General features: G+C 41.0%; 1 protein-coding gene across 4 annotated transcripts in view; it reads left to right on the top strand.

Annotated features, from left to right (window-relative positions):
- The window catches only part of ZNF652 (zinc finger protein 652), a 55,034-nt gene that overhangs the window by 15,355 nt on the left and 12,067 nt on the right, over positions 1-27,612 (top strand). For 3 of the 4 annotated variants that reach the window (XM_036095020.2, XM_078065608.1, XM_078065609.1), the window contains exon 2: positions 24,469-25,642. In XM_036095020.2, the coding sequence (XP_035950913.1) occupies positions 24,737-25,642 (906 nt within the window). In that variant the 5' untranslated portion in view covers positions 24,469-24,736. The remainder of the gene's footprint in view (positions 1-24,468; positions 25,643-27,612) is intronic. The other variant, XM_036095026.2, reaches the window with a different exon arrangement.

Genomic DNA, 27,612 nt, shown 5'->3' on the forward strand with positions numbered 1-27,612 from the left:
CAGAGAGCACGAGAGGGAAGAGGGTCAGAGGGAGAAGCAGACCCCCCGCTGAGCAGGGAGCCCAATGCGGGACTCGATCCTGGGACTCCAGAATCATGACCTGAGCCGAAGGCAGTCGCTTAACCAACTGAGCCACCCAGGCGCCCCCAGTGTGGCAAATTTAGAAACCCATATGGAATGATCTTCTGCTCGTGCCTGTGTGTCTGTAAATGTGTGTGTTCTGTGTTTGCCTAACAGTCTCTTAGGTGGACCTGTGTATACAAAGGTGGCAGAACCCGCTGTGTAATGTATCAGCTCGAGAACACATAGAAAGCAGCTTGAATGCCAGTTCCTGCGGAAACACTGGTTGTGCACTTGAGCGATATGGATCTGCAGCCTCACCTGCAGCCGGATCTGCTTAGTTCCACAGAAGGACATAGTTTGGGGCTTGGTTTTATTCTGTCCTTGGAAAATTCAAAGCAAAATGTAGTGGTGGCTACTGTCCAGAAGGTTGGATTCTAATCTTGACTGAGTGGTGACCTTCCTAGGTGAATTGTTTCACTTCTAACATGTTTAATTTTTCCTTTATGTGTGATCATTATGTGTGAGCATATATGGTATCAAAATTTTATTAAATCAGAAATGTACCATATTGCCTGCATTACAGTTTTTAGAGATACGAGTTTAAGTTGTATAAAATATACAGTAGTCCTAGTATGAAGGGATTTTCACACTATATTTTACTTGCTCTCTAATTCCTTAGTCATACCAAAAAGTTAACTTAGATTTAATTGTAGTTGTTAGAATGTTTTTTTCTCCAATGTCAGGTTAGGGTCCTATTATGTTTCTAAATTGTGATACTGTTTTTGGTCTTTCAAAGGAGATAATGCTGCTTTTGAAAAGAAAGCCTTTTTATATTTATATTATAGAAATTCTCAAATATAAAAAATAAAAAGTGTCGGGCGCCTGGGTGGCTCAGTTGGTTAAGCGACTGCCTTCGGCTCAGGTCATGATCCTGGAGTCCCGGGATCGAGTCCCACATCAGGGAGCCCACTTCTCCCTCTGACCCTTCCCCCTCTTGTGCTCTCTTTCTTTCTCTCTCTCATTCTCTCTCTCAAATAAATAAATAAAATCTTAAAAAAATAATAAAAAATAAAAAGTGTGACAAACCTAATATGCCCATTTCCCATGGCCAGTCTGTTTCATATATATCCACCCTCACTACACTCCCCTCTCCAATTACTTTGAAGCAATTCTAGGGGCACCTAGCTGGCTTAGTTGGTAGAGCATCTGACTCATGATCTCTGGGTTGTGAGTTCGAGCCCCATGCTGGGTGTAGAAATTACTTAAAAAAAATTCTAGACATCATATCATATTCTTTATAAATAATAAGAATTCTTTCTTTATAAGACAACTGCAATACCGTTATTACACTAAAAAACTTCCTGAACATCATTAAGTATTCAATCAGTGTTTATATTTTCCAGTGAACTCATAATTGTTTTTTCAATTTGTTTTTTCGACAGACACTGGCTAGAATGTTGAATTAGAGTCCAAAGAAGAATGATTAGTTAATATGCCTGTTAAGTCTCTTTAATCTGTGGGTGCTCCTTCCTTCCTTCTCTTTTTTTTTTTCTTGCAGTTTTAGTTGAAGAATCCGGATCATTTGTTGTATAATTTCTCATAGTCTGGATTTTGCCGATTGTATCCATGTGGTGTCATTTAACATGTTCCTCAGTCCCTTTTATTTTTTATAAATTGGTTGGTTTTTAGATCTACAAGCTTGATGAGACTGAGGTTCAGTTTTTCTTGTGGATGTCAGGGGAAGACTGTTCAATAAGTGCCGGCATACAATTCTACCCGGAGACATATAGTGTTGGTTGTTTCTTTTTTGGTACTGTTAATCAGCCAGTGATGATCTTTTCCTATATCTACTCATTAGGGGTTGCAAAATAATATCAAATGCTATAATTTCTTCTTCAACTATTAGCTGGAATACCTCTATAAAAAGAAATTTCCCCTCAACAGGTATTTAGTTTCTTTAAGGTATAGATCTGATAGGAGTGGCAGACTAAATGCTTGATTCTTGCCCTTCATTTACCAGTTTTCAAAAGAATGAGTTGGTTCTTTTAGTATCCGCTAAAGATAACCAATGGATTTAAACATATTTGATGTGTTTCAATCCAGTGCTGTTGTTAATCCTTGTTGATACTCAGTTGTTCTATCTTTGTCCATTAGGAGCTTATCAGGCTGGCTCCTGTGTCTTTTTTGTTTTGTTTTGTTTTTTAATGTTCAGTGTCACAGAGTTGCATTTTATTTTATTTTATTTTTATTATTTATTTTTTTAAGTAGTCTCCATGCCCAGTGCGGAGCCCAACGTGGGGCTTGAACTCACCACCCTGAGATCAAGACCTGAGCTGAGATCAAGAGTCAGACGCTCAGCCAGTCCACTGACTGAACCACCCAGACGCCCCCTGAGTCTTTTGAAACAGCCCTCGTAGTCTTTGATAGCTTCCTTGCTTCCCATTATGACAAGATGTTCCAGACTCATCTTATACATTTTCTGTCCTCTTTCCTTTTAATAGGAAATATCTGAAAACCACAATACATTCTCAGTACTGAGCTAAACACAGGTTAGAATGTTGAAGTAGTATTTTGAAAAGAACTACCTGCCCTCAGGGGTTCATAGTCTTTAAAGTTTTTGGTTTTTTTATTCATTTGATTTATTTGTATACGTTTTTTGATGTGATAAAATCAGATTTTGATTTCCTCTTACTCAATTAAAGCCAGTCTTTGATTTCATTGTATAACAAGTACATATAGCAAAGTGAGATGATATCTAAAATAAGTAACTTTTTGGGGCGCCTGGGTGGCTCAGTCAGTTAAGCGGCTGCCTTCGGCTCAGGTCATGATCCCAGGATCCTGGGATCAAGCCCCGCATCGGGCTCCCTGCTCATCGGAGAGCCTTCTTCTCCCTCTCCCTCTCCCTGCCACTCTGCCTACTTGTGCTCTCTATCTCTCTATCAAATAAATAAATGAAATCTTTAAAAAATAAAATAAGTAACTTTTTATAATTTAAGAAAATTTAATGTGTAATAAAAAGGAATAAATGAATTTAAAAAGAAAGATAAAGCCTTGAAATGATATATATTTTACAAACATGTTACCCTGTGGGAAGAGTAGTTTGTTTTTGCATGAGTAGGTAACCATATAATTTATTGTCCAGACTGGGAGATACGTGAGAGGGGCATTCTTAATAATTACTTTGGGAGAAACAGGTATAAACCACGACTTTGCCCAGCAAAGTAGAACATATGCTCACCCTACTTATAAACTAATTGACAATATCCATAAGCCTCCTGAGACCAGGGATTGTATCTATTACGTTCACAATAATGTCTGTGGCACCTCACATATTATTGGTGCTCAATAAGTATTTGTTGACTAAGAGCCTGCTGATATTTGGAGGCTTGGTGTAGATTTTAAGTGTTTTTTGTGCTTAAATTATGATTGCACTTTTTTTCCAACTTTCTTTCATTAACACTTGCATCTAAATGACCTGTATATTGAATCTGAATGGGTATGATGAATTCATTTATTTTTTTAGTTTGTAATTTAGCACAATTAGATGTTTTGTTTATTATAGAAATATATGTTCATTATAAAAATATGAGAAAATCTAGATAATCTCCTTACCACCACCTCTCCCCTCCACTTCCAGAAAAAAAAAACAAAGTCATCTGTCTTCTGGTTGGATTTTAAGGGAGAAAAGAGCATAGCAGTTATATATTCAACTAGTTCTTGCTCTTTCTTTCAGAATCCCTCTGACTCACCTTTTAGCCAGTGGGCCTTAGTTTCCTCCATTTATAAAAGAGACTAGTACTTATCTGACAGGAACTTTGTGACTCTTAGATAAATGTGGTTTTTTAGCGGGGAGGAGCTGAGGAAGGAGAGAGTGATTACTTGAAAAATGTTTCTGTGATCAGAACTATCTTTGGTCGCTCTAGCCACATTTCTTAAAGATATTGCCAAAAGTAGTGATAGAAAATTTGCATTGATGTGAACTACTTTGAAAATTCTTTGATTGTGGTAAGGGAAGTATATGTGGAGTCAGAGTCCACATTACTGACTGAAATCTTTTCTCCAACATAAATAGACGAAGGGAAATTAAATTTAGTCATATGTCCTCAGGCCTCTGACTGGGCAACCTGCTTGGTCATGTTGGCTTGGTTTTCTTGACCACTGACTGGATTTGAGTAATGACAAAAGTTATTTAAAAAACAAAACAAGCAAGCAAATAAATACTTATTCAGGTTTTTTATTACATCTATTTATAGCACATATATTGTGAAGAGCTGTGGTTTTCCTTAGATTAAGAAACATTATATAAAAATCATCCTCCCCACATAAATGTTTCCTCCACCTACTCATTTGTCTGCAAGCCAGGAGTCTGTTCACTTCCTCTTGAGCTCGGTGCCTTTGCTGTTCATAGGCTCATTTTTTTAGACATTCCAGTGCAGTTGAAATATAAATCTCTAAAGTGTGTATTGTTACTAATTAATTTATTTCATACCCTAAAAGTAACTTCTCTGGAGTTTATGAGCAGATAGTGTCTTAAAACAGGTTGTTCATTCAGAAACCTGGATGTTTGGGATTTTGTCTTACTGAAACATGCACATTCACAATTCACTATAGAGAACCGTATTTGGGGAAAATGTAATTAAGAATTCTATGTGGAAAAATAACTTTTGTATTTGAATGTCTTCCGTCAGCTTTTCCTGCTCAGGTTATTACTGACCAGCTGTTGGGCCAGGAAGCAAATAGAATAATTTTGTGTGATGCTGAGGGTTTTTTTTTTTCCTCCTAACAAGCAGATTGTTAAATTGCTACATGTTCTGTAGGTTAGCCTGGAGTTAAAATTTCAGTGTTATGTCACCAGTTACAGAGGTTTGTCAGTATGGTGCGTGCGTGTGTGTGTGTGTGTGTGTGTGTGTGTGTGTTCATAAGGATTGGGCCTTTCTTTCCTTAACCTGAAGAGTTAAGATGAGTTGTTGCATGAAGATGTATTAAAATTTCCACGCTCCGCCCGCCCCCATGCTTTACCTGTTATCTGGCATTTAATGAAAAAAACTTGCTCGAAAGTTGCAGGTACCTTGAGGGCAACAAACACTATACTCAAAATGAAACTAGGTTACTGTTTCTGTAACATGCAGTGGTTTGTATCAAAAGCTGTTTTGGTCTTAACTTTGAGATTATCCCTTATTCTTTGAAGTGGTCATATTTTAACTTGGAGTGGTTTTAAATTTTAGAATTTCCTGAAGTGAACATAAAATGTTTTAATATTTTCTTATGTGGTTGTTGTACATAAGTTTATAGAAAGCTTATCTCCAGACAACACATTTCTTCAGTAAGACCAAAAGAAAAAAATACTTAAGATTTGGGAAAGTATTGAAGACTGACAGTGTTTTAGGAGGTAGCTGTATAATAGATTTCCTTTGCTTTTGATATCTAGATTTCCTTCGCTTTTGATATCTGGACTTTTGCGATTTAGTACTTTGTGTTTTAATGTTAGAACCATCTTTATAGTATAACCAAGAGAAAATTAGGCGCTTTCCATTTACTGTTTACTGTTACTCCTTTTTGTAACGTACCATCTTATTTCTTTGGGTTGATAGGTTCTGAAATGAGGTGGAGTTTAAGACTGTGGCTTTATCATACTTTTTCTCCTATATACAATGTTTTAAAAGCTTAACGATCCAACCTCCCAGTATAATGAATTGCACAATGTTTTCATGTAATGGATTCTTTGTGCTAAGAGGTGTTCCTTCCCATCAGCATTCAAACACATCCAGGTCTCTCTCATCTTTCAAAACCAAACTCAAACCTTTTCCCTGTTTTGACTCCGACTCCAGCTTCTGTTCCTCAGCTTCCATTCCCTCCTGGTCACACCCTCGCTAGCTGGTTGAGAAGGCCCACAGCTAGGGAGTGAGAGCTCAAGAACCCAGCCCAAGTCTGAGCCCTGAGCCAGTATACTAATTAACTAAAGACTGCTGTTTTTTCAGGGAACAGGAGGCTCGCCGAAGGCCAAGGGGGCCTTCAGGTTAGGGAATGATTCAGCCACTAAATTCAGTGGTCAATTTTCTCTGTCTTACTCAGGGTTTTAGCAGCATTTGCTACAGTTGATCAGTTCTTCTTTCTTGAGAAAATGTGTTTATGTCCTGGCTTCTGTGCCCTGCAGTTTAGTGTTTCCTTTTACCTCCGTGTTCATTTCTCTGTTCTTCTTTGTTGGCTCTTTCTCCTCTGCCCTGAGGGTGCCCCAAAGCTTTCTTTTCTTTCTTTATCCTGTCTTCCCAGCCCCCAAATTTAAATTCTTTCTGTTTGCCAATGTCTCCTAAATATTCACCTCCAGGCCTGACTCCCCCTTGATCTCCACACTCTTCTAGCCAACTGACTACTTGGCATCGGTATTTAGAAGTCTGGTTTGCATCTTAAACGTGACTGTATCTAGTAGGATGCTTGGAAATCCAATTCAAAATAATGTTAAAATAGAGAAAATGTATCATTACAAGTAACAGATGCCTCAGTCTAGGATTGGTTTAAGTCTGGTTTAGTGACATCATTAAGGACCCATGTTCTTTCCACCTTTCTACTCTGCCATCTTGGAGATGTCTCCTTTGTCCTTTGGCCATCTCCCATCATGTGTGCAAGATGGGCCCCTCCATTCAAGGCATCACGCCCAGACAAGAGGACATCCAGCAGGGGGTGGTTATTGCTTTATTTTGCTTTTAAAGTGTTTGGAAATCTTTCTCAGAAGCCTCCCAGCTGACTTCCACATAAATCTCACTAACCAAAACTTGGTCATGGGCCCACCCCTACACCAATCACTGGCAATGGGAATATGGACATGTAAACAATTTTTATACAAAATAGAATGAATAATGATACTAGAGGTAGTAGTTACAAATACAGGAGAAGTGATGGGGCTGGGGAATTTCAGAAAGAATAAGTAGTGCTTGAACTGAATATTGAAAAATTAGCGAGGTTCACTTGTTAGGGAGGGGATAAGGGCATTCTTGGCAGATGGGGCAGGATACACTGATGACTGGCATAGAGAAATTCGAGGATGCTCAGGAAACACTGAGTAGACCCTAAAGCTGTTGCATAGGATTTGTGGGGGGATGTGGAGGGAAATGAGATTAGAGAGGGTAAGGTGAGGGGTCTAACCTCGAAGGAGGTTTGGCCTTAATTTTTCGGTAGTGGTTGTCACTATAAAGGAATTTTAGCAGTATTTAGCAAAAGGGTTCTCTAGTCACTGTGCAAAAGAGGTACTCTCTTTGAATTTGAAGCTGATTGTCTTATTTATATTTTTTGTTTTGCCTCTCCCACCTGTGTTTTCCTCTTAGCTGTAGGAATGGAAATTTAAATTGTGTATATCATCTTTGATCTAGTTCTTCCTTTATCCATCACATCTAATAAGCAAATTCTGTTGACTTCTCCTTTTTTGCCTCTCTGCCACCTTTGGTGTTGCATGTATTTCTCAGCCCTGCAATCAGAACCCTCCATTTTCTGTCCCTACTCTGTATTTACAACGTTACCACCTCCTAATCGCCGGCCAGACTCCTTTGGCTGGGCCTTTGTCTTCATCAGCCCCAGAAGATACTGTGCTTATTCCTGATGACACCTCTACTCACACAGCCCTCTCCTCCACCTGTCTTTTCGTTTCCTCTCTGCCTTTTCAGATCCCTCCCATTTGTCAGGGCCTAGCTCAGATCTCATGCCCTGCACAGGGCCTTCCATAGCCTGTGCATCCGACATCTTTCTTGCCCTTTTAAATAATTATATGGCACCTTTAAAAGAAATAGCATTTCTTTTATTTGGCAATTGCGACTTATTTTTTCTGTATAGTCGCTTGCTCTCCAAACACACTTTAAGCTTGTGAAGATTAGAGCCAACACAGTAATTATTTGAAGGAATGAGTAATTAATATCTTCTCCATATATTAGATTCTTGGTGCTTTGTATGTAGACGATAGTCAAAGCTTATGAATAAAAAGTAGAGGGGCGCCTGGGTGGCTCAGTCGTTAAGCGTCTGCCTTCGGCTCAGGTCAGGATCCCAGGGTCCTGGGATCGAGCCCCGCATCGGGCTCCCTGCTCAGCGGGAAGCCTGCTTCTCCCTCTCCCACTCCCCCCGTTTGTGTTCCTGCTCTCACTGTGTCTCTCTCCGTCAAATAAATAAACAAAATCTTTAAAAAAAAAAAAAAAAAGTAGAGTGTGAGAATTGGACAGAAAATGCTTCATGGGGGCGCCTGGGCGGCGCAGTCGGTTAAGTGTCCCACTCTTGGTTTCCGCTCAGGTGGTGATCTCAGGGTCGTGAGATCAAGCTCTGCATGGGGCTCCACGGTCAGCACCGAGTGGGCTTAAGACTCTCTCTCCGTCTGCCCCTCCCCCCAACTCTCTTTCTCTCAAATAAATAAATCTTTTAAAAAATGCTTAATGTATAAACCCTTTTTAAGTATAGATGTCACTTTTATAATCAGAAGAAAAATCAAAAAGCTATTTCTCTCTTTGGAGGAAAAAAAGGAGATCTGGGCATTCATAAATAAACCTTGTGTTTGAGTAACTGTTTTAGTAAACAGAGTCCCATCACTTCCAAGACTGTGAGATGCTGAATATACTGTCTTGTGAGATTCATAACTGTAATTCACTGTCTTGTGAGATTCATAACCCCAACCCTGGTCATCCACTTCTTTTCTGTGCTCAGCTCTACTTCCCAAAAGGGAGAGAGGATCCATTGGGTCCATTTGCCAGCATCCAGTATAGAACACCTCTACTGAATAAAGTTGTGCTCTATGCCATCACTTTTGCCTTTAATTTTGACATAGGTGTGGCATGGTCACCTGGTTTTATTTCATTCAGCCTGCAACATATTTTTTTTTTTTAAGGACCATTAAAAAAAGGAAAAGGCAGTAGTGGATATTGGCCAGTATCTGAGGCTTCATGGATTTCTTCCACATCCTGTTGGGCATCTTGCCTTAAATGCTTTCTTGCTAAGGCAAAGGACTGAGTAGAATCATCCAAGGAATGGTGTTAAGTGTGGTCATGTCTCTCTACCCTGAGAAAGTGTGGTGGACCCAGTTTTGGAAAAACTGTTTTTGGAAAAACCTAACCTATACCATGGGTAAGGTTGTGGGCTTGATCTCATTTGTATCATACTTATTTCAAGACCATACATAATATATTCCCTTAACCCAGGCATCCCCAACCTGAGATTCATGAGCTAATTTTAAAGATTTTATTTATTTATTTGAGAGAGAGAGTGAGCATGAGTTGGGGGGAGGTGCAGAGGGAGAGGGAGAAGCAGGCTCCCCCTGAGCAGAGAGCCCGATGCGGGGCTCAATCCCAGGACCCTGAGATCATGACCTGAGCCGAAGGCAGATGCTTAGCCGACTGAGCCACCCAGGCACCCCAGTAAGCTAATTTTAATGTTCAAAAGTCAAAAGGAAATTATAGTAAAGCTGGACAGTTTAACCAAAAAGTTAAATGGCTGGGTTTTTTTTTTTTATGTTTGGTTAGTAAGAAATAAAAAAGTATGATCTAAATGCAAATTCTGAGACAATATTGTAAAAGTAGTGCTCGGTGGGAATCTGGTGGGGGAGTTGGGGGTGGAGAGGGGCGGGTGTGACATCCCTTCCTGTTGAAAAGGTTGGGTGACCAGATGGATTAGGCAAAAGAAGGGAAACAAATAACACAAACAGTAAATGTCAGTGCTGGAAGGGAACCCCTTAACTGGCAAGGTGAAGTCGCCTGCCCAGCGGAGCGGAAGAGCGCAGCAGAGCCCAGCTCGTGGGGCAGGGTGTGGTCGCCGTTCGTTCAGGGTCACCGCGTCCCTGCTGTTAGAACCCAGCTCTTAGTTTCTGGCCTGCCTCGCCATCCAGTAGTGTCATTTTTATGTAAACTATCGTAATTTTCAGATAATATTTTTTCAGACCACCTTGACACTGTTAGTGTCCAGATAGCCTATTTCATTTTCCCCCTTTTGTTGAGATAGAATTCATCAACCACATAATTCACCATTTAAAAAATGTACAGCTCCGTGGTTTTTAGTATATTCACAAGGTTGTGCAACCATCACCAGTATCTAGTTCCAAAATATTTTCATCCCCCGAAAAGAAACCTGGAACCCATTAGCAGTCCTCTCCTGCCTACCCCCAGCTCCTGTCAGTCACTAATTTACTTTCTGTCTCCAGGGATTTGCTTATTCTGACCACTTCATATAAATGGAATTGTACAACGTGTAGCCTTTTGGGTCTGGCTTTTTTCACTTAGCGTAATGTTTTCAGGATCCATCCATGTTGTACTCTGTATCAGTACTTCATTCCTTCTTTTTGACTGATAATATTCCATTGTATGGATAACATTTTATTCATGCATTCGTCCGTTCATGTATATTAGGATGGTTTCCACTTTGGGGCCATTATGAGTAACGCTATGAACAAGTTTTTGTATGAACATTTATTTTCACTTCTCTTGAGCATATACCTAAGAGTGAAATTGCTGGGTCATATGGTAACTCTGTGTTTAACATTTTTGAGGAACTGTCAAGCTGTTTTCCACAGTGGCTGCACCAGTTCGTATTCCCATCAACAGTGCACGAGGGTTCCTTTTTCTCCACATCGTCGCCAACATTTGTTGTTTCTTGTGTTTTTGGTTTTAGCCCTTCTGACAGGTGTGAGGTGGTATCTCATTGTGGTTTTGATTTGCATTTCCCTGATGATGAATGATGAGCATCTTTTCATATGTCTGTTTAGCCCATTTCATTCTATATATATTTATTTATAGGGAGGGAGAGAGAGAGAGTGAATGAGTGGGGGGCAGAGGGAGAGGGAGAGAGAGAATTTTAATTAGGCTCCACGCTGAGTGTGGAGCCCGATGCCGGGCTTGATCTCACCACCCTGAGATCATGACTTGAGCCGAAATCAAGAGTTGGACGCTTAACCAACTGAGCCACCAGGGCACTCCGCCCATTTCATTTTTCAAACTTATTTTCCCTTCCCTATCTTTTGCCTTTTTTCATCTTCATTACCTCATGTTCACTGTGGAAAAATGTGTGCAGCAAACTCTAAAATTACATAAATCTCTCCTTTGCCACCCATAATTTGTAACTTCTTTAAGAGTTTCTCAATTAAGAAGGAGAAAGGAGCCAGCAGTGAACCCCTCCCCCAGACCTACTGGGAGCTTTGCCTGTTATCAGATTCTATCATTGTGGGTACTATTATTCTGGTTTTACAGGGTGAAACTGGGTGCGATCAATTGCCTTGTCCAAAGTCATATACCTGGATAAGTAGTATATTGGGGTTCATACAAGATCTTTTATTTTACATTTAATGTTACTCGTCACTGTTCTTTCATTCAACTGTTAATTCACTTATGATCATGGATATGCTGTAGAGATTGAGAGGAAGGAGGGTAGGAAGAGGAGAAAAAATTAATTTATAAACCTAATCTAAATATACATTACAAATAAGGAGAAGTAAAATCTTCTCTCTGATATGAGTCTTAGCTTGGGGTTTTTGGATCCCTAGGGGTTCCATGGATGGGTTTCTGGAAATGGGCAAACTCCTTGAAATTGCATATAAATTTTTGTATGTTCATTTTTCTGGGGGAGAAGATTTTTAATTTTCCAAAGATTCTCAAAAGTTCAAGAATTGCTGCTAAGAAGAGTAACATACTACCTATGGGAAGGAAAAGGCAGGTGGTATGTTATCATTTGTTTTTTCCCATTGGCCATGTTTTGGGTATGTTATGGTTTGGGTTAAACCTTCTCATCTGCTGTCAAATATTTTTGTTTTAGACTATTTGTTTATACCTGCTGATTGAAGACTATTTCTGTTAAACTTTTTTTTCCAAGTATTAATTTTTTTAAAAGATTTTATTTATTTATTTGAGAGACAGAGCACGAGCAGGAGGAGGGGCCGAGGGAGAGGGAGCAGCAGACTCTCTGCTGACTCCCTGCTGAGCAGGGAGCCAGACTCAGGGCTTGATCCCAGGACTCTGGGATCATGATGTGAGCCAAAGTCAGAAGCTTAACCGAGTGAGCCATCCAGGCGCCCCACAAGTGTTAATTTTTGAAGTGTAAAATATTTTCTGTTAATTAGAAAACAGTAACAGTCCTTTGTCTTTTGGTAGGTCTAATGTGTAAATTCTAGCATTTTCTGATATTGTTTACATGTCTGAAATATTTGTGATTTTTATTTCTGTAAATGTAAGAATGTAATGAGGGCCTTTCTCAGTTATTTTCATTTTCTGAATGAGTTTTTCATTCAAGTTCATGATGATCTCTTCATTTGACATATAGATAAGCCTCTCATCATAGCCACAGTGTGAAGAAAGATTCACAAGGCCTTTAAAGTCTCTAATTTTTCTTAATAAAGCTAATGAGCAGGATATCAGTTAATAATGATCAGGGTACTCACACAGGTAGCCATTTTGAAAACAGACTAGTGCATTAACTAGTTGCATTCCATAAAGCAACTTTGGTCAAGGCCAGACTGAGACTTTCCAAGATTATGTATCTTGTGGGTATGTTCTGACCGTTTAAGGGCATAGAATTTCATTTGAGCATTCCTGTAGTCAGGACTTAGTCAGACTTTTAATGGAAAAGATAGCAGTAATACAAAATTCTTACTCTTCTTTTAAAAAGAACTCCTTTGTTTAAATTACATTCTCCTGTCTGTAGATGATGTCTGTGAATTGAATAATGGAAAGATGTTCTGAATATACCATGTGATTATCCAGGTCCTGCAGTGTAGCCTACTTAGTATTTTATTTCTTCTTTGGCCCTAGGGGGTTAGGGGTGAAAGTTGAGGTTGCTTAAGCCATTGTGATGAGTAATGCATACTCGTTTTTATTGTCTTCTATGGAAATGTGGGGACTGTTGATGCTTGAAGGTAATTAGGTAGTACCTTAGGAGGAGCACCTCTTCTTTGTCCTCTTTCTCCTAGCTTCTCCTGCGTATTACTGAGGAAACACAATGGCAGTCTCATTTAAATGCGCGTGTAAAAAAACTACAGTGGAATTTTATTTTTACAAAAGCTTTGTCTAAAACTGAAGGTGACAGGCATTTCTCAGTTCCATTTCTTACAGATAATAGATTAGATGGACTGCTTAAAAAATAATTGATGTATGAAATTGTATTAGGTGAGATTGCATTAAAATTGGTTGTATTTTTCAACTATATGAAATATAGGCATCTGAGAACATTTTACAATATTTATCTAAAATATGGCACAGTGATGTGTGTCATTTGAGGTTTTACTTGTTGTAAAGTTGACTCCCACATGTTGTGTTGGTAGGGTTTCTCGTGCAACCCAGGTTGATTTTGTGCTCACCCTTGGAAATGAAGGACATTTATAGTATGCTACAGATCTTGTGATACACTTTTTTCACTGTAAAGTTTGTATCTGTAACTTGCACTTTACACATCAAGTTTAAAGTCCACAGATTTATTTAGGTTTCATCCATTGAAAACCTAACAATTTTGATGGAAGAAGATGAACTGAAACACACAAAGTGCGGATGAGTCACTCTGAAAACTGAAATGTATCTGTGAATTTTTTTTTAAAGATTTTATTTTTTGGGGGGCGCCTGGGTGGCTCAGTCGTTAAGCGTCTGCCTTCGGCTCAGGTCATGATCCCGGAGTCCTGGGATCGAGTCCCACATCGGGCTCCCTGCTCGGCAGGAAGCCTGCTTCTCCCTCTCCCACTCCCCCTGCTTGTGTTCCTGCTCTCGCTATCTCTCTCTCTGTCAAATAAATAAATAAAATCTTTAAAAAAAAAAAAATTTTTATTTTATTTTTTAAAGATTTTATTTATTAGAGAGAGACACAGCGAGAGAGGGAACACAGCAGGGGGAGTGGGAGAGGGAGCAGCAGGCCTCCCGCCGAGCAGGGAGCCTGACATGGGGCTCGATCCCAGGACCCCGGGATCATGACCTGAGCCGAAGGCGGACGCTTAACGACTAAGCCACCCAGGCGCCCAAAGATTTCTTATTTATTTATTTGAGAGAGAGAGCGAGCACAGCAGGGGCAGAGGCAGAGGGGATAAGCTGGCTCCTCGCTGATCACGGAGCCCGATGCAGGGCTCGATCCTAGGACCCCAAGATCATGAGCTGAGCCGAAGTCAGATGCTTAACTGACTGCGTCACCCAGGCGCCCTCCATGTGAATTAATCCAACATTCAAGGCGTTGTGGAGGGAGGTGGGCATTCACTAGCTAAGGTTAAAACCTTAGACCCTTGAATACTAGTCTAGAATTTTATTTTTTACTTTGTGTCATTAGAGATATTTTTTTGTTCAAGGCCTAAATACATCTTTTGAAGTAATTGTTATCTACCATGTTAGCTCAATAGGAGATGGTTGGTAAACTGGGACAAGGAGTTAGAAAACAAGAATTCCAGTCCTTACTCCATCACTTAACAAGCAATGACAGGGGGAAAGTTATTAAACTGAGCCTCAGCTGTGAAATAGGAACAACAGTCCCAAGTCATTGTAGGGCAGTGATGCTTACAAACAAAACCCTGTGTGGTTTCATTCCTGTCTTGTTCATGTTGAGTTTCTTGCATGCAACTTGCCTGCTTCCCTTCTCCATCTCTCCGACTTCTGCTTGTCCTTCAAAACCAGCTCCAGTTTTGTCTCATCTCTGAAACTTCCTCTGCCGGGTCCACCACCTTTTACAGCAGTTAATCACCTCCATTTTCTGTGCTGTCTCTGTACCTTATATGTAGAGGTGAGTGTGTTCATTCAAGAAACACTTACAGCAGTGCTCTGTAAGCATCTATACTTAACTCATTTAATCCCGGTAACACACCATGAGGTAGACACAATTATTATCCCCATTTTACAGATGCAGAAAATGAGACGTAGAGAGGTTAAATAATTCTCCCAAGGCCACCTAGCTCTAGTATGTGTCAGAGCCAGGTTTCCAGTGCAGGTGGTCAGGCTTCAGTGTGGGCTCTTCACCCCTGGGCTGTGCTGTCTTTTGTAGTTGTCCTTATTACGTTGTACTGTGATTACTGGTTTTCGTGTCTGCCTCCCTAGTTAGACCTTTGAACACCTTGATGGCTCCAGCTTCTACAATGCCGAATACATGTTTAACAGATGTATGATAAATGTGCTCTGTGCAAACTGAAAAACAGCATATAAACGCAGGTTATTATCACCACTACCATATACACTTGGTCAGTCAGAGAGTACAGTTCCCCGAGCTTTCAGCTGTGCAGTTTGTTTTCTTGGCCCCCACATTTCAAGGTGGCTGAGGGATAGATTGGTAAAATTTCAGGGTTGACAGTACCAAAGCTCGTGTTAAAAATAAACTATTGTTATTGGTCCCATCATTAAGCCTGTTTGGTCACACATTCTTTGCCATAATAATATAGCTTGTTTTATATAAAAGAACAAGATCAGAGAGGTCTGAATGATTCTTACTGTACTTGTTAAAATTACGTAGCGGTTTAGGATCTTAAGTAGTCAGATTTCCATTGTCAGTATCTTGAAGGTTGTTTTACTCTTAGAGGTTCTTTTTAAGAAAAAGACAAGGACACAGTAAGATTTCATTCATTTCAGACAAGTAGAACCTACTGTATTAAGAAAAAAATTAGGGGTGCCTGGGTGGCTCAGTTGGTTAAGCATCTGCCTTCGGCTCAGATCATGATCCCAGGGTCCTGGGATCAAGCCCCACATTGGGCTCTCTGCTCAGCAGGGAGTCTGCTTCTCCCTCTCCCACTCCCTCTCCGCCTGCTTGTGCTCTCTCTATCTCTCTCAAATAAATAAATAAAATCTTAAAAAAAAAAAATTAGGAGCACCTGGGTGGCTCAGTTGGTTAAGCGGTCAGCTATTGATTTCAGCTCAGGTCATGATCTCAGGGTCCTGGGATCCAGCCCTGGGTCGGGCTCTGCACTCTACATGGAGTCTGCTTGAGGATTCTCTCTCTCCCTTTCCCTCTGCCCCTTTCCCCCACTCACACACTCTCTCTCATTCTCTCTCTCAAATAAATAAATGTTAAAAAAAATTAAGCTTTTAGTGTGGACATGAGTTTTAAACTCAACTTAATTACCGGGTAGGGAAATGAAATAATTATTTCATAAGGAACACATTCTTGTAAAAAAGTTTTTAAAATTATAATTCAGATATTTAAATTTTTATTTATGTCAGTACTGATAGATTATTTAGTATAAAATGGTTTGTGCTTTTATTTTATCCTAATTCCCAGTATCATCTTTCCTACTTCAATTTTTTTACTTATTTTTAATTTATTTTATCTTGCTTAATTGTGTTTGTTTTATTACATGTAATATAATATACATATATATATCTGCCCTTCAATCTTTGCTGAAATAAATACACTGTCCTTAGCGACTTTTCCTGATTTCTCCCAACTAGATGTGATTTTTCTCTTCTAAACTTTCAGATTTCTACTTTTTTTTTTTTTACTCAAGTGAATAGTAGTTGTTAAATAGTTATGTGACTGTCCAAAGACTTTGAGATTAGTTGTTACTTGGCAAATGTGTCACTAACATACTTTCCTAATAAGAAAGAAGTGAGTAGCCTTCTGCAAAAGCCATAAGCTTTGAGTAAACTATCAGACCATTATTATCACAGACCTGACTGTCATCCTGCCCATTCTTCCTAGTGGATCTTTTTTTGGGGATGAATTTTGCTGATATGCACTCCTCTTTCCCTCCTTGCTCCTTTCCATTTCTTGATAGTTGTACTTCTGGCCTGATCCTCATGGATAGTTGTACGCTTTAGAAACCTCTGCACTCAGCAGGACCACGGTCTGGCAGTGCATGGGTAGTTCAAGCTTTGGAAATGGGCTGATGGAAGTGGTTCTGCAGGTGGGATAAGCATAGGTGGCAGAGTGATACGCTTTACAGAGTTGCCCTTTCAACTTGAAAAGACTCGCCCCAAATAGAATCTTTTTAACATAGGAGGAGGATGTATAGGTACATATTTTAATAGAAAGAAAACTGTTGGATTTTTCAAAAATTAACTGTTAAAACGTTTTGGGGAACAAAGTTATTTTTCTTTTAAGACTAAATGTAAATAAACATTTTTGAAGACTGTGTAAACTTATTTTGCAGTCCACTTGGGAAAAAAATGGCATGAGAAAGAAGCGCATTCTGGAAGTTGTACTTTACTATCTATAATATGCTATTATATTTTCTAATTCTTTCTTTTTTTAAGATTTATTTATTTATTTTAAAGATTTTATTTATTAATTAGAGAGAGAGCATGAGCGGAGGGAGGGACAGAGGGAGAGGGAGGGAGAAGCAGACTCCCTGCTCAGCAAGGAGCCCGATGCCGTGCTCAACCCCAGGACCCTGGGATCACGACCTGAGCTAAAGTCAGAAGCTTAACCAACTGAGACACCCAGGCGCCCCTAATTTTTTTCTTAAGATTGTATTTTCTTCGCAGTAGCTGGTCAAGCACGTAGAGTGCCAGGACTGGTTGCTTCTCAATTTGTATATCCTTTAACAAACATATCACATATTTTCCTAAGTTGTGTAATGTTAATTATAGCAAGACACTAAGGAATGACCCACTTTAGTTTGGAATTTATTTTAAGAAGCAGGAGAAAATGATCTCTAAGAACTTGTTTTAATACCAAAGAGAGATGAATTTAAACAGCTTTAAATATCAATGAGGGTTATTTCTTATTTGCTGCTTCTGTCTGCTTTCAGGTTCTTAGAGCTCCATGTATTCACCTAGGGAGTATTCTAAAAAATGAAGTTAAGATGATTTGTAATAAGTAAGTTAGAACTGAGGATACACATTAAGAGTTGGATAATGAAACATGGAATGTTCTAATTTCCCTAACGTGCTTTTGGTTTTTTTTTTTTTTTTTTAAGATTTTTTATTTATTTATTTGAGAGAGAGAGAATGAGAGAGAGCAAGCACATGAGAGGGGGGAGGGTCAGAGGGAGAAGCAGACTCCCTGCCGAGCAGGGAGCCCGATGCGGGACTCGATCCAGGGACTCCAGGATCATGACCTGAGCCGAAGGCAGTCGCTTAACCAACTGAGCCACCCAGGCGCCCGTGCTTTTGGTTTTGTAAAGGTTACTCAATTGTGCTCTTAGGAGATAGTTTAAATCTTCTGGAAGGAGAATAAAGGAAGATGATCATCAAAACTGAGATAAGGGAAAAGGTGCCAAAATCGAATGAACAAAGTAATATGTGGGCAGAAAGCCTATGTGTGTTTCAAAGTGAACAGACTACATCTTCTGTTGTGACCGTGTGGTTTATTGATGCTTTTGTGAGTTTCCCTTACTGTAATAATGGGGAGATACCAGTCTCAGGTTTATATGGGAATGCATATATGTGTGCGTCATTTAAAATAGAATAAAGCGCTCTAACTGTAATTTTTTAAAAGAAAGAAGAGTCTTATTTTCTAACTTCCCCTGTGAATGCAGCCCTTTTCACTTAGTAATTTTTTCTGTGCTGTCTAGCTGAGGACTGAGATAGCTGATCCATGTACATATTCACAGAGAACTACATTAGCTAGGTGATGCTGCTGTAACAAATCACTCCCCAGTCTCAGTGGCTTAAATCAGTGAAGGCTTTCTTTCCCCCTGCATGGCCATGATCAATCAGCAGAGAAGCTCTGTTCCTGTCACTCCGTGATGCAGGTTGATGGAACAACCGTCTTCTTGTACATTACTGGTCACCATGCCGGAGACGAGAAAGAGGCCTGGAGGGTCTCTCGTTAGCGATGAAATGCAATAGCTCTGCAGTGATGCACGTCTCTTATTTCACAACATGATGGCCAGAACTAGTCAGGTAGTCCTGCACGACGACGGCAGGGACGGCCAGTGCGGCTTGCCTTCGCCGGAGAGACAGCCGAAAACGCTTGATAAACAGCGCCATCCTTCTGGTCATAGGCAAAATATACTCCCTCCCTCCGCAAGGTAGGGAACCCCAAGGTCCTCTCCAGTCATGGCATCAAAGTCCAGGATCTCTTGAGTGACGCAAGGGTATGATGACTGGTGGTCTGTCGGTGAGGAGATGATGCACGGTAGTCTCCATGTTGGATCCAGAGGTTGCTCTTCTCGGTCCAGAGACTTCTGAAAGAAACGGACACATGATCACTGCCCCAACATACAAAATGCAATCAGGACTATCAGCAGCAAATAAAAATACTCCCATTTGAAAGGGGGAAGAATAGGAGATATGTAGCAAATTCTGAACTCTGAGCAGTCATTGAGAGGGCCTCCTCAGGGTTGGGGAATGTTCTCGAATAGACCCTAATTTGGCTCATTAGGAGTAGCTCACTTGTCTGTTTTCTTTCCTCCCTAGCTTGCTTCCCCCTTTTCTTCTTTTCCTGTTATCTTCTTTGGTTGTATGTGAAATGGACAATGAAGAATATTCCCCCTTAGGGGAATGGACAGCTTTCTAATCTAACTACTTCCTGCCATAGATGCTTGAGAACCCAGAGACCACTTTAAGTCTTGAACAGTCACCGTCTCTTTTAACCCAGTCTGGAGGTTCTTTTGGCAGTATAACTCTCGAAAATTTAATTGGCTTTTTATTTATTAGTTTCCAGTCAGCTCCATGGGCCTTAGCCCCAGCCACAGTTCTTTCCTAATCATACTTAAATTTGCTACATAGCTGTCTGTCTTAATGGGCCCATACTTCTTCCTTGACTTGATTTTGAGTACAGGTATTTCTGCTATAATGCCATATAGGCCTTCCTGGATTCTGCAAAGTCATACATTAAAATAAATGGGGCTTATGGAAAAAATCAGATTGGGGCAGGGCACTCAAAATCTGTGAAACATTGTAACCAGTACACTAGTAAAAACAACAATAATTATAATAAATGTATTACAATAAATAAATATATTAAATATATATTATAAATATACTAAATCTCCATTGGCATACGCACCCAGCATCAGTCAGTTGAACCTTTCCAGGCTTAATCCCCTGGGTGGTTGTTTCCTCCTCTGAGATTGGGGTCTTGAAGACATTCGCTTACAATAGGGACCAATTTCATTATAATTAAAAATTTGACGTATGAGATGTGGAGGCTTTGGTGATCAAAAACTTTTTTTTAGGGTGCCTGGGTGGCTCAGATGGTTAAGCGTCTGCCTTCGGCTCAGGTCATGATCCCAGCGTCCTGGGATCGAGTCCCGCATCGGGCTCCCTGCTCCTTGGGAGCCTGCTTCTCCCTCTGCCTCTCTCTCTCTCTCTGTCTCTCATGAATAAATAAATTAAATCTTTAAAAAAAAAAAAAAAAAAAACTTTTTAAAAATTTTTTTGAAGATTTATTTATTTATTTATTTGACAGAGAGCACAAACAGGGGGAGCGGCAGGCAGAGGGAGAAGCAGGCTCCCCACCGAGCAGGGAGCCCGATGCGGGGCTTGATCCCAGGGCCCTGGGACCATGACCTGAGCCGAAGGCAGACGCTTAACCATCTGAGCCACCCAGAGGCCCCATCGAAAACTTCTTTAAATACAGGAGGGGAAACATATGCCCTCAACCTCACCAGATGTAAAGTGGAAAGCTTAGTGGTTCACGGAGCAGGTGAACCAACCACTACTTGGATTAAAGGAAGGTACAGAAGTAGGATGTTCAGCTTTTTTCTTAAGGTCTTCGTGTATTGCTCAGGCTATCTTGTTCATTGTGAGAAAGCCTTCTCTTGATCCTTTTAAACATTAACTTGCAGGGGAAAATCTCATATTAACCAACAGGACTTTGGTGTTACACGGACATCATTTCCCCATTTACTAATAGCATTTGAACTAATTCACATTAGAGAAATAGGCTTTGTAGCAAAATACGCTAAGAAACTGCTTTGGTGAGAGGACCCCCCGGTGTCTCTTTTAGAAAAGCTGTTTTCCTGGGCACCGCCTTAATCCATCAGGAGGTTTTATCAGGGTTGTAGAGGCACATCTTTGGCTTGATCCTGCCTCAAGACTGAATTCTAGTTACCATTTGTAGCTCAAGACCTTCTCTGTTTTTATTAAGCATCTGCTTCTTCCAGCCTTACAAATCGCTGACTTTCTGAACTCCTTTAATCCTGATTATAAACCAATCAGTTCTTTTCTGAATTCATCCTTTTCATGTAATTATTTGTCACATACGGCCAACAGCAACCAACACACTGTCTTCCCAGTCCATTTTCCTGTTAGAGCTGTGAGTTCTCTATCTTGAGATAAATAGGTGACAGTGTCACCGAGAATGTCCCCACTGCTGCCTGTTAGCCTCCTGTACCCGTTTCCTTGCCCGTTTTCACCAGCTCCTAAGCCTTTGCCATATATTTGAGTTTTCTGGATGAGGCAGCACCCACTTCTGGATTCCATCTGTATCAGCTAGGAGAGGCCAGGTTATGCATGATGCTACAGTACTAACCAACACAAGGTCGCAGAGGTTTTAAAAACACACTCTGTGTAAAATTAAATGAAAAAGAAAGAGAAAATCCACTGCACCGTGCGCAGCCTGTAAATCATTTCCGTCACTCCAGGACCTGGGTGGATAGCAGTGACAGCAGTTGTCATCTTGAAGATTGGTGGTCCCTGTGGCAGAGGGAAAAGAGATCTAGAGGGTCTCATGGGTTAGAAAATATCCTGTCCTTCTGCATGCCACTTCTACTCAGGAGGCGCTACCTTCCCGCAGTAGTCACATGGCCCCACCCCACGGCAGGGGAGGGGGCGGGGTCAGGGTCAGGACCTGCAGTCCCGCCACGAGCCCAGAGGCTGAGAGCCCAGAGGTCTTTGGGAAGAACACATTCATTATGACCACAGAGGATTTCCCCTCAATTATTTTTCTCTGTCTTCCTGCTTTTTTTTTAATTCCTAGCTGTTGCTGGTTAATTGAATTTTACTATCTCTCCTCCCTTGCTTAATTTGAGATAATTATGTGAGTAAGTTTAATGGTATTTGTAGTAGTTTAGATTAGTTTCCATGGGTCAGAAGTTTTGGCACATGCAAAATAAGGCTAAGTAGAATTAAAAGCCACTGAGATCGTCCTACTTAAAATATGAGGTGTGAAATTTTGATATGTGCAAAATATGTGGTTATAGGGACAACCAAGTTTAAGTTATTTTGGAGTGTCATTTACCAGAATAGAAATAGACCATGAGCCGTGGAGTCAGGCAGGCCTGGTCAAGCACTGCTTCTGTCATTTAAGAGATATGTAATCTTAGACAAATTATTTAGCCTCTTAGAGGCATAATTTCCTCATTTATAAATACAAACAAGTACAAATACATTTACAGATGTCAAGTAAAACATGGCAGCATTTATCACCAGGGCTTTCTGAAATGAAAGTAAAATCACTTTTTAATTTTTTAGTTTTTAATTTTTTAAAAAGATTTTGTTTATTTGTCAGAGAGAGCACAAGCAGGGGGAGTGGCAGGCAGAGGGAGAAGCAGACTCCCTGCTGAGCAGGGAGCCTGACGCAGGGCTCGATCCCAGGACCCCGGGATCATGACCTGAGCCGAAGGCAGACGCTTAACCTACTGAGCCACCCAGGCATCCCTATTTTTAAATTTTTTAAAAATTTTTTATTTATTTTTTGTAAGCGGGGGGGGGGTAGTGGGGGGAAGGGCAGGAGCGGGAGAGAGAGAGAGAATCCCAAGCAGGCTCCACGCAAAGCACGGAGCCCGACACAGGGCTCGATCTCATGACCCGAGCCAAAATCAAGAATTGGACACTCAACCGACTGAGCCAGACAGGCATCCCAAAATCACTTTTTTTAAAAGAACAAATCCATAAGGACAAAGAAAACAGAAGATAGGAACAGAGGAATGACAGAGTAGTTGTGGACCACATAGTAGAGTCATCATAATGTAAGAATAAATATTGATTTAAGAAAAAGCTATGATAGAACTGTGTCGGGAGGCTGGAGGGAGGATTGTGAGCAATAAGGTAAGAAAAACTATAGTGGGAGACAAGTAGTAACATCTTAAAATGAAAAAATCAAGAAATAGAAATATAATCATGTTTAGAAATATGGAAGGAGGGGCGCCTGGGTGGCTCAGTCGGTTAAGCGTCTGCCTTCGGCTCAGGTCATGATCCCAGGGTCCTGGGATCGAGCCCTGCATCGGGCTCCCTGCTCAGCGGGGAGCCTGCTTCTCCCTCTCCCTCTGCCTGCCACTCCCCCTGCTTGTGCTCTCTTTCTCTCTCTCTGTCAAATAAATAAATAAAAATCTTTAAAAAGAAAAATATGGAAGGAAATGCTGGGGAGGAGGAGCTAATGTAGTTGAACATTTTCGTTTCCAGGCTACGGGATCAGATAGGATGGAGTCGGCAGAGGGCTACTCTTTTTGTTAGAAACCTTGCCGTGTATGTGACTTGGACAAATGATGTGTGCTTTTCTTTTTTAGTGATCACTTCGATAAAAGAATCAAAAATGAGTTTAAAAACCACCCCCAGAGTCTTGTGGTGGCTGTTAAATAGGAATAAGGAGAAGCACCTTTGCCTGCTGGTGCACATGGCAGGCCCTCAGCGAATGCTAGTTTCCTTCCGTCAGCTAGACGGGGTATGTGCTTGCAGTGACAGTCGTATGACTCAGGGATGAGGTGGGTGGTTAAACAGCAATGTGAGCTGTGTCACAAAGCAATTTAGGCGCCCTTCTCTCTCTTTTTTTTTTTTTAATGGATGGTTTCATTTTTCTTGGAACCATATCAACCTGATGGTTACTGTTTCTTAGAATTTATTAGACTTCTGTGCAACTGACACATGAAAAATTCCCCGGCTCTCGAGTGGATTTAGTGAGCTATGCATGGAACAAACTTAAAAATACTTAGCAACTTTGAAATTACTCTGATGAATCTGAAACCAGTAATATCTATAATAATATCCCTACCGAGATTGTACATTATTTAAGGCCACGGACATTTTCTGTCTCTTCTGTCTCTTCTTACGTCAACTAGCTGTTTTATTTCCCTGGTCCACAGTGCCTAGCTCACAGCCAGCTTTGTTCTTTGAGCCCTAACTGTGGTGGATGGTAGTGACTGATGTTGAAAACAAAGCCAGCCAGCAGAAAGCTCTTGTGTGTTTCACCTAGGACACCTGTTTATATGACAAGACTATAAACTCCCTGTGGACAGAGACCATATATTCTGTCATATCAGCGTGTCCTGTAGCATCTAGCACAATGAATGCCATGCAATAGTACATATTCATTTTGTCATCAGATACGTACTGAACACCTAAGTGCTTGGCACTGTGCTAAGCTGTAAGGATCCTCAGGGCACTGGACAGGTAGACTCCTGCTGCTATCTCAGAATGTACATTCTAACAAAATTGTGTTGAGTTTAGTAAACCAGTAGCCCAGTAAAATAATGGCCCACACCGAACCATTTAAGCAGCATAAAGAATTGCCTCTGTAAAGAGTTGAATCATTTTCAGCTGTGTTGTATGATGTATGTCCATGCTGTGAGAAGGAAATCATGGTATCTGACCTTTTTTTCCTCTTTGCTTTTCTTTGTAGATAAGATGCTCCAAGTCAATTGCAGCTCCCTTCAGAAGAAAAGTCACTAGCGCTCTGCTCTTGCCATAATACCAAACCTTCTGACTTACGCTTCGGTGCTGCCACACTGGAAGAATTGCACACAGGTTCCAGGAATACCTTTTTTTTTTTTTTTTTTTTTTTTGAGTGATTCTTTGTGGATGGAAAAAGATTTGAGTCTTAATAATTACCCTGTTTTAAAGCTATTTCTCTACAGTCTGATCTGCGTTCTGCATCGGGCCGCTCCCCCATGAGCCACGCAGCCAGCTCTCGCCAGGAGCGGGTGGAAAGCTGCGCTGTGCATGCAGCAGGGATGGCCCAAGAAGATAGCCGTCGGGCTCCAGTGCCATCTGCCTTTTATCATGGTGCCAACCAAGAACTTGACCTGTCCACCAAAGTGTACAAAAGGGAATCGGGAAGTCCTTATTCTGTGTTAGTGGACCCCAAGATGAGCAAGCCCCATCTCCACGAAGCCGAGGAACAGCCGTATTTCAGGGAGCCAAGGGCAGTGTCTGATGTGCATGCTGTTAAGGAAGACCGGGAGAATTCTGATGACACGGAGGAGGAGGAGGAGGAGGAGGTTTCTTACAAAAGGGAGCAGATCATAGTGGAGGTAAACCTTAATAACCAAACGTTAAATGTATCTAAAGGGGAAAAGGGTGTCTCTTCTCAGTCCAAAGAGACTCCTGTTCTTAAGACAAGCAGCGAGGAGGAGGAGGAGGAGGAGAGTGAGGAAGAGGCCACCGATGACAGCAATGACTATGGAGAGAACAGAAGGCAGAAGAAGAAGGAGAAGACAGCGGAGAAGGCCAGCGTCACACACAGGAGAACCAGGAGAGCCGGCTCCGTGGCCACGGCCACCACTTCCCCAACTCCCAGGACGACAAGAGGGCGTAGGAAGAGCGTAGAGCCGCCTAAGCGTAAGAAGCGGGCTGCCAAGGAGCCCAAAGCGCCGGTCCAGAAAGCTAAGTGTGAAGAGAAAGAGACTCTGACCTGTGAGAAGTGCCCCAGGGTGTTTAATACTCGCTGGTACCTGGAGAAGCACATGAACGTTACTCACAGGCGCATGCAGATTTGTGATAAGTGTGGCAAGAAGTTTGTCCTGGAAAGTGAGCTGTCCCTTCACCAGCAAACAGACTGTGAAAAAAATATTCAGGTAGGTTTCACCACCGAGAGGGCACACTTTCCAGGATAGCACCTGGCTGTTCAGACTCACCTGGTATCTGCCCAAGAGAATAAATACAGTAGAGGCTGAAGGGACAGTTTTCACCGATGTATCTTTTTAAAAGCTCCTGCTTTGGTCTTTTCAAAACCCGGGCTTAACCTTTTCTTTCAAAAGCATTACACTTACCTGACGCTGGACTAGTGGGAACGCAGGTACACTGGAAGGGGTAATCTGTTGTAGGTGACTGATTGCCCAGGAGGTAAAGTCAACACCGACTTTGCACTGAGATTCACTGTTGTGAGACGTGTAATATATAATTCATTCTGGCATCTTCTCTGTCAAGGTGGGAGATACTGAGTGAAGGTCAGGAATAGAGAGAGGTCCCCTTCTAGGTTTGGAAGGATGCCAGATTCTAGTGCAGCTGATGGGGACAAAAACCATAATGACTCAGACCGGTGAAAATGGAAGATCTCCAGGAGTGAGTTTGCTTTTACCAGTGGAGAGATGACAACATTAAATTTATCAAGAGGCTGAGCCCATGGGAATATGCAAACTTTAAACAGAGGCTGAGCTGGTTGAAAATGTTGCCCACCTGGTGGTAGGGTTACGTAATGCTACATTATTAAGGTAACAGAATGTGGTTTTCAAACCAGGCTGATGTCTTGAAAGGACTATATTGTGACAGGTTAAGAGGTGTGCTAATTATATTATGTCAAGTGAATTATATTATGTTGAGCTGTATTGGTTTGTACCTGTGAGTGCATATTAATGAATATTCATAAAAGGTAAGTCTATTACTGTCTCCATCAGATATGTAAAATACAAATGTGTTGTGCCATATTTAAGTCAAACTTCTTTTGAAAAATGCAACTGTTTTGTTTTGGTTTGTTTCTTGGAGTGCGCTTGATCTGGAGTGCTCCTTCTTTTTCACTTCACCTCTCGCTTTTAATCAACAACTGAGATCATTGCTTTACTTTAAAGAGATTTTTTAAATATAAACTATGTTTGCCAAAAATTCATTGCTTTTTGGTTCATCAGTTGTGACTTGGTCTCTTACACGCTTGGTAATAAAAGAAGGCTGAGTCGTGGCGCCCAGACCCTCCGGTAACTACCACTGGCCTTGCTTGGTTATGAGTTGGTTGTGACAGTTCAGGCCGAGGGGAGTGTGATGCAGTGCTGCACCCTAGGGGTCAGACTTGGGTTCTCTGATGACTCATTGCTGAAAGGTATATCTATTGATGTCCATAAAGTTGTGGGGTTTTTGTTTGTTTGGTTTTTTTTTTACTTAAATTTGCTTTATTAAGTTACAGAAAGAAAACATTTAATACATCCTCATTCTGTGACTTTCCTCACTGTTGCTCACCATAAGGCACTTCAACTTGCATTCAGGTTTTGTGGATTCTGCTGAAAGAGCTCTCTTTACATTCCTGAAGAATACTGCTTTGTTCATACATATAAATCCTCATGATCCTGGCGGCCTAGTAACGAGTAAAAATTGAAACCCTGCCCTGCACAGTGGCTTGTAGGGGTAGGTCTGTCCTTCTCTCGAGCGGGTCCAACCAGAGGCTTATTTATTTTTTTCACTCCTCTCAGAGTCCTTGTTTCCTGAAGTGACTAATGTTCAGAGATTTTTATTTCCAGTGAATAGCTAACTTGTTCCCTTAAATGTCTCCGAGTCGGTGGTTACCCAGAACTTTCTAGTATTGTTTTGCTTTAACCAGAAGCACTTTATTCTGATACACTTTAGGCCTGATATTCCAGACTATTACTGATTCATAATACAAGAAACTAGGCACTGTTGCGTGTGTTTCCTGTAGACGTGTGTACCAGAGATCTGGGGCTGGCTACCAGGGAAAGGGAAGATGATACTGGTGGCTTAGAAGGGACATGTCCCATAGAGTAAATTAGATATGGGAAAATATAATAAAATCTCAATAATTTGTGTTAATGAAAGCTTCAGA

The sequence above is a fragment of the Halichoerus grypus genome, chromosome 2 (genome assembly GCF_964656455.1).
Source record: "Halichoerus grypus chromosome 2, mHalGry1.hap1.1, whole genome shotgun sequence".
Taxonomy (NCBI): domain Eukaryota; kingdom Metazoa; phylum Chordata; class Mammalia; order Carnivora; family Phocidae; genus Halichoerus; species Halichoerus grypus.